A 12,500-nucleotide genomic window follows, 5' to 3' on the forward strand; every position below is an offset into this window, starting at 1 on the left:
CAGCCCCAGATCTACCCCTGGATGAGAAAACTGCACATAAGTCATGGTAAATAAGTCTTCTTATTATTTCCACAATTTAGTACCTGTAGGATGTGTGTGTGGGTGGTGGTGGGGGGAGGCAGAAGACAACTTCAAGGCGCTAGAATTGCTGCTCGTCTGTGTAGACATATTTATGACAATAGAACAATAGGGAAACCTTCCTATATTTTATCTTTAAGAGTAAAGAAAAATGCAATAGTTGTACATCGTTATCGCCTATAGCTCCTTCATATTAACGTCTAAGCTCAGTATAATTTAGGAATGACTTAAGACGTTCTATCAAGTTTAGTATCTGTGTGTATTATTACAAGACTTGCATTATTAATGTATATTATATTATTTTATATTTGACATTATCCTAATTAGATGCCACCAATTCAAGGATTAAATTAACCCATCCTTAATTAGAAGTGAATTGTGTCAAAATGAGTGATCGTCTTAATATTTGTTGAACTAATTGCATGATGTCCTTTTATTTTGTAGACAATATAGGAGGACCAGAGGGGAAGAGGGCTAGGACAGCTTATACTCGCTACCAAACTCTGGAGCTGGAGAAAGAATTTCATTTTAATAGATACCTGACTCGCCGAAGGAGGATTGAGATAGCCCATGCTCTGTGCCTATCCGAGAGACAAATTAAAATATGGTTTCAGAACAGAAGGATGAAATGGAAAAAGGATAATAAGCTGAAAAGTATGAGCATGGCAGCTGCAGGGGGGGCATTCCGTCCATAGATGTTTTCAAGTGTTACAATATTGTCACCATAGACTTTCTAGGACTCTTGTGTGTGACTTCAGTGAAGAAACCTGTTTTGTCCCCCCTCATATACAATCCTGTCCATGATGACCCCTTCAGCCGGAGGAATATAGCTGCAGCTGCTTTATGTATATGTTTGTTTTTGGATGGCAATGTCTTGACAATTGTAAATGTTTTAACTTATTTGACTATGTAAAACGCTATGTGTTACTTGAAGTAACAGAACAAAAAAAATCCCTGTTTATTTCTAATGTTCTGTGTTGCATTCAATTTGCAAAAAAAAAAAGGCTGTAAATGTTTGTGAAGTGTAACTATGTTTGAATACTACAAAGCGTCTACCTACATTTCCAGATAATACTACCTATGTGAATAATATGTTGTAGAGGTGACTTGTGTTGTGTGGTGAGTAGTGACACAAGCTGTGACCCCAGCAGTCTGTCCTAGCTGTGCCTTTCTGTATCTCATGATGACTCTGCACGACCTCTTGTAAAGTGGCTGCACTGGCAGCTAAGTGTATGTAATATTAAGTGTTTGTTCAGAAAGTTAACGATATAGTCCAGCTTGGCTGTTTAAGCAATTGCTATATATTTTATTTTGTAATTTTTTTCATGAAAAAAAATATGACTGGAAAAAAATAAACTTTCTACTGAAAATAAAGATCTGTGTGTTCCAATCATTATTTGGGGTAACAGCTGTTTATTTATTTAAATATCTATATATTTGAAAAACGTGTTACGTTTGATGGTTTTGATGGAAAATTCCAAAGGCACAATAATATGTTAATTCAATTAAAAATGTAGCGACGTTTTGAAAGATGCTACATATAGAGTATAATGTACAAAGGTAAAAAAAAAATTAATAATGTGACTACTTAAGCTGGGTTTTCCTTTTCAGGCCAGATGAGGTTACTTTTTACTTTTCTAGGTGAATCTAAGAACTGTTGCCCTTGTTAATCCAGTCTCAGTGGTTTTGAGTGTAAGATAATGTCTGCAGTCTGTTTCTATATGGGTTCCTATAAGTTGTCCCCCAGATCCTTTAGGCTTGACTTACCTTACCTGAGCTTGACTGTAACTCCTCTCAGCCTGTAATGGAAATGGAAAGAGCTCCCTTTGCTAAGTGCTTACATTCTCCTCTTCCCTAAGTTATATAACAGTAAACTTTATAAGCCTCAGTTCCGGCTATGTGACATTTGGTTGCCAAATGAATAGGGTTTTGTCTATGAATTAGATCGTAAAATCCTCCATAGCACAGACAGATAGGCTCACTGGCTATAAAATGTCACGTGGGGCTATTAAAGTAAGTTTTATGGTTTTGGGGAGTAGACGTCCAACATTATATACCACATATCATATAATCTCACTCATGCTGGACATCACTTGGCTCTTTGTAGGGCTCACCAGGCTCAGGCTTGGAGGCTTCACCTGGTTCCTGGCAGTTTCTGTAGCTCAGAGCTCCTCACCTTGTGTGTTATCTACTAAATTGCAATTTAAGGTGAGTTCTACATGAAGTTCTGCACTTGTGATATGTCATATTTTCCCATGTGATTATTCTGTGGTATACTTGGTATATCTGAAACTTTCTTCCAGGCGTGACCGGGCATATTTCCTCTACTTAGATTAATTATAACTAACAATAACAATATTCATGGTATTTATTTTATACTAACCAAACATTTTTAGTAAAGGTGTATTGTGTTTAGATATTGAATTTGTATGACAAGTCAAGAAGTGATCAGAGCTGCCGCCTGCACTTCTGTATCATCCTGTGAACTCTTGTCACACTAGGCTGGTACTTAGCTTCTAATAAACACTATTCACCCTATTCACTAGAACACCCAGGGCCTTATCTGGCCAAAAGTGAAAGTGGCCAATATCAAAGGAAGCACTGAAAGAAAGCCAAATCCCCCTGAAGATACAGGCGATGTTTCTGGGGATGATTTGGATAGGCCCCAGCTGTGTGTTTCCTTCACATACGTGTATTGTCAATAGTGTGTTCACACTACACTGCGATTAACACACGAGGAAGTTTGGGAGAGGATCTGACATTACACTTTGAGACTCAGAGCTGAAAACTTTGCCTTCATTTAGCAGATTCACAAAGGAAAAGTGTTTGGGATAATTGTGTGTGAGATCCAGATTCACACAACTGGGGGAGCACCAAACCCACATAACCTACCAAACCTCCCCACCTCAGCGACTGCAGGTAACCCGACAATTCCTGGTAGATCAGTAGGGTTAGGAACCATGCTTTGGATATTTTTTTTTTGTTAGTGATCTCTGGGCGAAAGTTCAAACAAGTCATAAACTTTTATGGCTGACACCAGGAACATTTGGTCGCTGTTTCCTTTCCTTTCCGCTTTGTTATTGTTTTCTGAATTTCTTTAACATCTAAATTAGCATAAAATATGACCCCAATATAACTGACAGGAAGGGGACTTCACAGGGGCTTCTATTGTATCTAAAGACAAAACTGCTCCAACTGTTGATATATTTTATCAGTGTGTTAGCAAAATAAGGTGCATGTGTGTATGAAAGATCTATCAACCTATATTTCTTTCTTTCTATCTCTTATCTATTTATGTATCTATCTATCTATGTATCTAGCTATCTGCCTGTCTGTCTCTCTGTCGGTCTGTCTATCTGTTCTTTCCTTTTTATCTCTGTCTATATTTCTTTCTTCTCTTTCTTTCTTATTCTTTCTTTCTCTCTCTCTCTTTCTTTCTATTTTTCTTTCTCTCTTTCCGTTTCCTATAGTAAATATTTACATGTTTCTAGCTGCAAATTGATTAATCCTTTAGCTGTCTGTCTCAATCACCTGTCCTGGTATCATCTAATCATCCATTCATCCATCTATCTCTAATATATCTACTTTGTAGATACTGTAATATATTTTTTTTTCTAATAAAATAGCTGCATACCTTACCTATCAAATGATATAGTATATATGAACTATTTACCTTTATGAATGTATATTAAAGCTATCTATCTATCTATCTATCTATCTATCTTTGCATCTATCTATCTATCTATCTATCTATCTATCTATCTATCTATCTATCTATCTATCTATCTATCTATCTATCTATCTTTGCATCTATCTATCTTTGCATCTATCTATCTATCTATCTATCTATCTATCTATCTATCTATCTATCTATCTATCTATCTATCTATGCATCTATCTATCTATCTATCTATGCATCTATATATCTATCTATGCATCTATCTATCTATCTATCTATCTATGCATCTATCTATCTATCTATCTATCTATCTATCTATCTATCTATCATCTATCTATCTACCTACCATCTATCTATCTTTCTATCTATCTATGCATCTTTCTATCTATCTATCTATGCATCAATCCATCTATAAGCAAAAAAAAAGATACATAGATAGATATGGAAGGAAAGATAGATCAATATTAAATATGCAATACATCTACATTGTCTGTACATCTCACTACTAATCCTACCTTATGTGTTTGTGTCCGTTATATATATTGCAAAGGCTGGAAAGTTGCAAAAGAAATGCTAACTACACTCCTTCAACTAACTGTAGATATTAGTGTCCACTGTTCATGATCAGCTTATTTTACAATTGTTGCTGAAACATCTATATGTTATTTTTTTGTATGCTAATACCATACTAATTGATTGTTTAGTTTGCCATAGACTTTTTTTTGTATGATGGATAATTTGCATTCACTGGTTAAATTGTACAATATTTGACAATTTATTTTGTAAAAAACACAACTATGCTTTTTATACAGATGGCTAAACAGAAAGGAAGCTCTCATATCTACACATAGAGCTTGTTCATATGAGGGCTGATACATTTTGGGTGTGTTAAAAACATACTACTTTTTTGCTGTTCTTGTTGTTAGAATCATAAATTCTTGATTGTCTATCTATCTATTTATCTAGCTGTCTGTCAGTCTGTCTGTCTGTCTTTTCTATTTTATTTATTTATTTTGCTGAAAAGTTGAGGTAGTGGTATAATTGTATCTGGCATGTACACAAGCCTTTATCCCATGTTGTATGTAATTATCAATAATTATATTTTTTCCACAATTATTTTATTTAAAAAAAACATCTTTTCAACTATTTATTTATTTGAAAATAATATTTACTCAACGTTGCTGTTCAAACAATTGCAATTCTGTGGAGCAGCCCTCGCTTAAGGTGAAGACTGTCAGAGCTTAACAAATCACAGCTCCCTCAGTTCACTGCCAGGTTAAGTAAATGCAGAGAAAGATAAATCTGCAAAGCTTAGTATCACCAGCAGAGCTCGCTTCAGACCAAGTTCACCGACAACACTATGCTAAGGCAAGCTTTTTTCCTTTCTCCTTCCTACTTTTTTTCTTATAAGAAACTCTTTCAGAGAGCATAAAGCAATCAGCAATGAAACCCTAATTTGCAATTTGGATCAGCAGTCTCTTGTAGAATTGTAATAGGTTTCATGGGTAGCTCTATTATCATTGTCCTTTGATGGCTTTTTATATGTTTAATACACTTTATTTATATATGTTCAAACCAGTATAAAGTGTTACCCTAAACAGCAACATGAATATATGTAGTGGTGGTGAAATATGTGTATATGTGTGCGGTGTTTTATATGTGTATGATCCTATGAGCCTGAGCATACAGGGTGCACAAGGAGGTCAAAAAGTTGGAGGTCAAAAGTTGAGTCTTTGCGCTGTTCTAAGTCATCATCTATCCAGACAAAGTTGGATGTCAATGTTATATAGTGGACATTCTGCCCATCAGCACAAAAGATAAAAAGTGTTTTGCGTTCCCCGAGCATTATAGACTGGACTTATGATGAACCCTAGCGCTTAAACGACCCTAATTACCAATGCAAGGATAGAAAAATGATTCCTTTCAACGGTAGGAGCTGTATTTCATCTGAAGCCATCCACACTATAGAATGAATGAAGTCGTTCCATATGGACCAGGTAGAAGAAAAAAAAATAAGTGCAGAGAAGAAAGTTGCAATAATTATTTATTTTTATTTCTGGAAAGAAAAATAAATTAAAACATTAAAAATATAATAAAAAAAACCCCACAATTATTAATACACCACACAGTTTAGCAGCATATATGAGGATTTGAAAATATGTTGTATTAAACTAGAAAACAAAGTAGTCATACATACTACTAGCATATTATAACATCACATACATCACAATTGTTTTCTAATATCTGACAATCTATTATCTGTTGCTAGAATTGTTAAAATTACGCGTGTGTGTGTATATATATATATATATATATATATATATATACATACATACATATTTATATATACATTTATGTCTCAATAGTTTTTTTATTGACTTTATATATATATATGTATATATATATATATATATATATATATATATGCATATATATATTTTTTTGTAGGTTTGTGTGATGATATGTTTGTGTGAATATATATTCAGATGTGAAGTTTTTAGATATGTTCTAGTCGCACACTGCAATATTTAAGATATTTGTAATTTGCATTGCGAGATTTAGCAAATCTGTTAAAATTAGGGTAACACTCCTTTCGTAATTGCACTCCTTTCCTAATTAATGAAAACACACACACACACACACACACACACACACACATACACACACACATATATATATATATATATATATATATATATATATATATATATATATATATATATATATATATAAAGAGAGTTTAGAATGCATGTGCCTGGAAGAGCGTTTTCCTGTTTGCAGTATCGCAAGATTTTTTTGTTTCCTGCTTTTTTTTGTATAGTTGATGTGAGGTTGTTACCAGCTTCCTGACCAATCATTAATCAAGAATTAAATGTTTCCAGATTTCGTAAATTAGACAGGATTTTCCTTTTTGGTAATGATTGCTTAGTATAATAGTTAATTTCTCGTAAGCGTCCCTCGAAAATAAAAAAAAAACTAGTTTAATCCATATTGTAAATAATATAAGGGAAAAAAAAAAAAAAGAAAACATTGTCATGTTCTGAAAATGTGTCCTCCGACCACAGCCTCCTTCAGTGAGGTCACTAGGCTTCCTCAGAACCCCGATCAACAAGAGTGATGCATTTCATAACCCCTGTAATGTGTACTTTTCCATAATTTATTCTTCATTTTCTGTCACAAGAAGTGACCTGCTAGAAACTCCCTGCTGTCTAAAAGACACTTGCTGGACCTTTTAGAAAAGCTAAGTCCAAGGCCGAGGTGAACCTCAGGTCAGCGAGTCTAACAAATATGAAAATGTCGCCTGGTGAACTGCAAGGCTCCTTATTTAACAAAGACTGTCAATGGGAAGATTAATACCAAACCAAATGAGCCCAGTGTCACTTCTCGGTCACTTTGAAACCAACACCCAGTTGCTTATACAAAAAAACTGACAAAATTTCTATCGAAAAACACAAGAAAGAAAAAAAAAGAGAACTTAAACTGCAATATATATATATATATATATATATATATATATATATATATATATATATATATATATATATATATATATATATATGTATATATATATAAAAGTATAAAGATATAAGTGTGTGTATATATATAAGTATACAGATATGTGTGTGTGTATATATATATATACACACACACACACACACACACACACATACAATTATAACGATTTATTTGTAAATATAAATATGTATACACACACGCACACATTTGTTTCTTACTCTTTTTTTTATAATAAGGTGTACATTAATACTAATATCTACTTATAGAGTAGCTTTATGTTAAAGGTATATTTTCTTGGTAATATAATTAATATTGCTACAATTGTAGGTTTCTTATTATTTTATGGAAATAACTGTTACAATTTGATATGAAGAACAGTCATATGTTACTTTCTACCAGAGGAGCACACAACTGCTTTGAGCAGAGCGGATTTGCTGTTTTGTGGCAGAGTTTAGATAACCATAAATCTTGCAGGAAAATGTTTAAATGTCTTCTAGTGAGATAACGCCTGGTGGTCTTGGCTCAATTCTTAATGATAACAAAACCTCAAAGAGAACTAAACAGGCCTTTTGAAATTTACATAGTCACTTTCAGGCATTTTGCACACACATTTGCCTATATATTACTCTCAATAAGCGCCAACCACGAGGAGATTTCACAGTGCAGAGAAAATCTGGTATTGAGGTTCAGATGATGCAGGACTGGATATATGAACAATCTGTGATGAATACGTCATGTCACGTAAATACTACGTGATATGTATATGTGTATCCATTTCTATATAGACTAAGCTAAATGTCACACAATTCAATATTAACTGGTTGGAGGAAAATGTCGGACTATTTTTTTCTCTGCTTAGAGAACAATAACAAAATAAGCTGCACTACACATAACTACTAGATAGATAATGGATAGATAGATAGATAGATAGATAGAAAGATAGACAGATGGATAGATAGATAGATATATGATGGATAGATAGAAAGATAAATAGATATATGATGGATAGATATATAGATAGATAGATACATAGATAGATAGAGGATAGATAGATAGATAGATAGATAGATAGATAGATGATGGATAGATATATAGATAGATAGATATATGATGGACACATAGATAGATAGATAGATAGATAGATAGATAGATGGATAGATAGATAGACAAAGAGATACCATCAGAAAAGCATCAATGTGTAATCATCTATTATCGTTTTTAATACTTGTCTCTGTACTTTCCTCCCTTTTGTATCGCACAGAGCTGACTCTCACGTACATGTTTCTTTTCCATGTGTGTAGGTCAGGGAATCAGGAAAAAGAAGAATTTGTAGAAATCTTCCTCCCATCCCTCTACAGAATGCAAATGGATGAAAGATCGCCATCTGCTCTCTTTATGCTTCACATAGCAAGGTAAATGGCCCCTGTGTGTGTATTTTTTATGATATATATATATATATATATAAAAGTGTGTGTATATATGTGTGTGTGTATATATATATATATATATATATATATATATATATATATATTTATATATCCATTTAATCAGTCAGTCAATTATTCCGATTGTTTAAACATTATAGTAGTGTATAGGTTATATAATTGACATTTATGGTTACACATGATAGTGTGCTGTCACTCTTTCTTTTCTTTTTTTTTTTTATTCTTTCTCTTTTTATTTTTCTCCTATTACTTATTTATGGCTGGGCAGGCAGCTCTGATTTGTAAATTGTGGTTACACATCTACATTTCACTGAGGGTTTTTTTTTTCTCTAGCTGGTATAAATAATACAATTATACAGTCACTCCTATTAATAATTCATTATCTATAATGCCCAGAGAGAGGATGCACATTGTCCAGGTCGTGATTGCACAGAGCAGACATATACTCTGCCTCCTAGCCTCTCTCCCTTTCTCATCTGGCAACATGTGGAATGGAGGTGCCATATTCCACTTTCTTAAAAGAAATATATTAAATAGTAAAATACCGAACTGTCTCTAGTAAAAAGGGCACATTGGATTTCTTCTATGAGCAGATAAAGCATATATTCACTGGTCTTCCATGCTGCCAGGATTATTTGCATAGCCAACATGCTTACATGATATCTGAAGTCAGCTGCTGCCTCCTGATCACCTTGTGAGTTATCAGAGAAGTATATACAGTTCTGCAATGTCTCACACTCTGTGCCATGGCTGTCATCTTTGCCACAGGGAGTTTACCCCTGAACATTAGTTTATTTACGGGAGCCATACATAAATCATGTGTTAGTACATAGAGGCCAGTGATTACTTTACAGTTGGAAAAAAGGCAGTATTTGCATGTGACTTGTCCCTTAACTGGTATATACTAGCAAAATTAAGTGTATATAACTACTATAATCCTAAAATACACTCCCATATAGTTAGCAGATATGCCTGCCTGTACATCCGAACATACACAGCAACAACTCTGCATAGTTGATGCCTGAATAAAGGTTAAGTCACTCGGATATATCTCTATCTATCTATCTATCTATCTATCTATCTATCTATCTATCTATCTATCATGTGCATCATATAATAACCAGCCCCAAAGCTCAAGAGTGTGGGTATATATTTCTGCATATCTCTCACTATATATACTTCTATACACACACACACATATATATATATATATATATATATATATATATATACAGAGAGAGAGAGAGACACACACACATATATATGTATATATATATATATATATATATATATATATATATATATCTTACCAGAGACTAATTTTATTAGCTGATGGGTGGCATACTATAGCTACTATGGAAATGTTACATATCCTACAGACCATACAGTGCAGCGATTCTATATATGTTCTGACATTATCATGACCCCAGACTCTGCATAGGGCAATATTTTAGGATAGCTATGTTAGTAGGATTGTGTACAGTGCTATAATGTACTGCAGCTTCATCCAGGAGGATCATGTTCTGCTTTACAGCCTTAGGGGAGCATTGCTGATCTGAGTGCATTATTTAGTGAGATATCATAAGGAAGAGTGGCTATAGGTGACACACACATGAAGGAGCCCTCCAGGACCGATCTACACTCACAGGTCATCGATACTAACCCCAGTGCATGTGTTATTCTAGCTTCTACCGTAGCATGATATTAGTGGTTACATACAGAGGTTACATACAGTAGTATAGGACAGGGCAGCTTCCTCCAGGGTAGACTCCCAGCAGCAGCAGAGTCAGAGGCGATCATTACTAATCTGAGGACATTGCTTGTGGTGTGATATGATTGTGATTGGTATTGATCCCTGTGTTGTCCTGTGGATCTGTGGCAGATTTTGGTCTGATGATGTTCCAGCTGCAGTGGAGTGTATAAGGGGTGACTTGCAGAGCATTTATCATCCTGGTGCTTCCTTATCCGGGGTGCAGTGCGGAGCTCTGATTGGCCGGCCCGGTCACATGGGTGTGTAACTTTGCACACTTGACAGGGAGTAGGAGGGTTTTGTGCAGAACAGAAAAACGACAACGCGAGAAAAATTAGTATTTTTTGTTGCACTTGCACAAATTAATGGCCATGAGTTCGTTTTTGATAAACTCCAACTACATCGAGCCGAAATTCCCACCCTGCGAAGAATATACCCAAAGCAACTACTTGCACAACCAGTCTCCAGAATACTACGAGCGGCCGAGGGAGCCCGGGTTCGAGGCTCCTCCTGAGGCTCTGTACCCCGCTCCGGGCAGCTACCCAGAGGCCGGCTATGGATACAGCCACCTCTCAGCCGGCCACGAGGCTGGGGGCACCCAGGAGGGCATCTCTGGGAAGGGGCAACCTCCACAACTTCTCCAAAGCCACGTCCTCAGGCAGCCACCAGCAGCCCCACAGCACTGCGAGCCCATAGGAGGATCCACTGACAGCATCCATCCTGAGAAAAGTGCTGCTGGCCTCAAATGCAGCAAGGAACCAGTTGTCTATCCCTGGATGAAGAAGATACATGTCAACACAGGTAAGTGTCCACCAAGCAGCATGCCATGGGGTCAGTTGGGTGGATTCTTGGCCAAGTCATGGGGGGACCCATCCTTTGTAGTGTGAGTGGCTCCTCACTGGACTCTTTATTGGGAGGTCATTGCAGATGCCATCAGTGTGGTTGCCTCCTAGTGAGCCTGGGCCATACGGCTTTAAGACTCGACCCTAGCTCAAGCCCCACAGTAGATTGTGGCGATCCGTTGTGTGGTGTATTGTCAGCAGCCTGGGATTTGTTCTTCTTCCTTTATATGAACAATGGTGCGATTATGATTATGTCCCATTGCTTTTCTCTTCTTTATGCTCAGTTAACCCAAATTATAATGGCGGGGAACCCAAAAGGTCTCGAACTGCGTACACCAGACAACAAGTCTTAGAGCTGGAGAAGGAGTTCCACTTTAACCGTTACCTCACTAGACGCCGGAGGATAGAGATCGCCCACACCTTATGCCTATCTGAACGGCAGGTCAAGATCTGGTTCCAGAACAGGAGGATGAAGTGGAAGAAAGACCACAAATTGCCCAACACTAAGATGCGCTCTGCAAACCCATCAGGCACCAGCCAACAGTCCAAAGTACAGGGCCACCAGCACACAGATGGGTCTACCACCCCATTATTATAAAGCTTTAATGGCATCGATCCAATTGCTGGTAATCACTTGGACCAAATGACTATGGAAGGGAAAAAACACAAACAATCTCGATAATATTGTTGGATACAAAGTTCTTGCTCCTACCTGGACAATTGTTCCTATAAACGAGGAAATGGATGGAGACTTTTCTTGTTCTATTTATGTACTTGACTGTATACGTATAAAAACTAAGGGTGTATATGTGTATATGAATATTTACATATAGTTCAGTGTCTACATAGGTAGAAAAACTATTTTGTATACAAGACACATACGTCACAGATGCATTTATGAGATATTATGTGATAAAGGTATGGACTGATATGTTACACATATACATATAGCTGTGGGTATTTAAGAAAAAAAATCATCAACAACAAACACATTTTTAAGGATTTTATTTAATGGCTTCTTGAAGAAGAAATGAGTTGGTCTGTACATACTAGCTAGGCAAGAATATTTCTGTAGACACAAAGTAACTGTTTTCCCTGCTTAGCTTTCCCTTTGAGATCAATGTATGTTTGACACTTTCCCTGTATGTTAGGATTTCTGTAGAAGGCCTTTGATCGTCTTGAAGGCGAGA

General features: G+C 35.9%; 3 protein-coding genes across 5 annotated transcripts in view; all 3 read left to right on the plus strand.

The window, feature by feature from the left end:
* HOXA5 (homeobox A5) overlaps nucleotides 1-1,419 on the plus strand; it is a 2,185-nt gene extending 766 nt beyond the window's left edge. The window contains exons 1-2 of the mRNA XM_075315335.1: nucleotides 1-46; nucleotides 523-1,419. The exon at nucleotides 1-46 is cut by the window's left edge and continues 766 nt beyond it. Of these exons, the coding sequence (XP_075171450.1) occupies nucleotides 1-46; nucleotides 523-773 (297 nt within the window). The 3' untranslated portion in view covers nucleotides 774-1,419. The remainder of the gene's footprint in view (nucleotides 47-522) is intronic.
* HOXA3 (homeobox A3) overlaps nucleotides 1-12,500 on the plus strand; it is a 43,762-nt gene that overhangs the window by 8,605 nt on the left and 22,657 nt on the right. For 2 of the 3 annotated variants that reach the window (XM_075315329.1, XM_075315330.1), the window contains exon 2: nucleotides 8,575-8,685. The exons of the other annotated variant lie outside the window; for it this stretch is intronic. The gene's annotated coding sequence lies outside the window, so the exon portion shown is untranslated. The remainder of the gene's footprint in view (nucleotides 1-8,574; nucleotides 8,686-12,500) is intronic. 3 annotated transcript variants of the gene reach the window in all.
* The window catches only part of HOXA4 (homeobox A4), a 1,861-nt gene continuing 126 nt past the window's right edge, over nucleotides 10,766-12,500 (plus strand). Inside the window, exons 1-2 of the mRNA XM_075316693.1 lie at nucleotides 10,766-11,269; nucleotides 11,595-12,500. The exon at nucleotides 11,595-12,500 is cut by the window's right edge and continues 126 nt beyond it. Coding sequence (XP_075172808.1) covers nucleotides 10,834-11,269; nucleotides 11,595-11,908 — 750 coding nt within the window. The 5' untranslated portion in view covers nucleotides 10,766-10,833 and the 3' untranslated portion in view covers nucleotides 11,909-12,500. The remainder of the gene's footprint in view (nucleotides 11,270-11,594) is intronic.

Source organism: Anomaloglossus baeobatrachus, chromosome 6, assembly GCF_048569485.1.
Source record: "Anomaloglossus baeobatrachus isolate aAnoBae1 chromosome 6, aAnoBae1.hap1, whole genome shotgun sequence".
NCBI lineage: Eukaryota > Metazoa > Chordata > Amphibia > Anura > Aromobatidae > Anomaloglossus > Anomaloglossus baeobatrachus.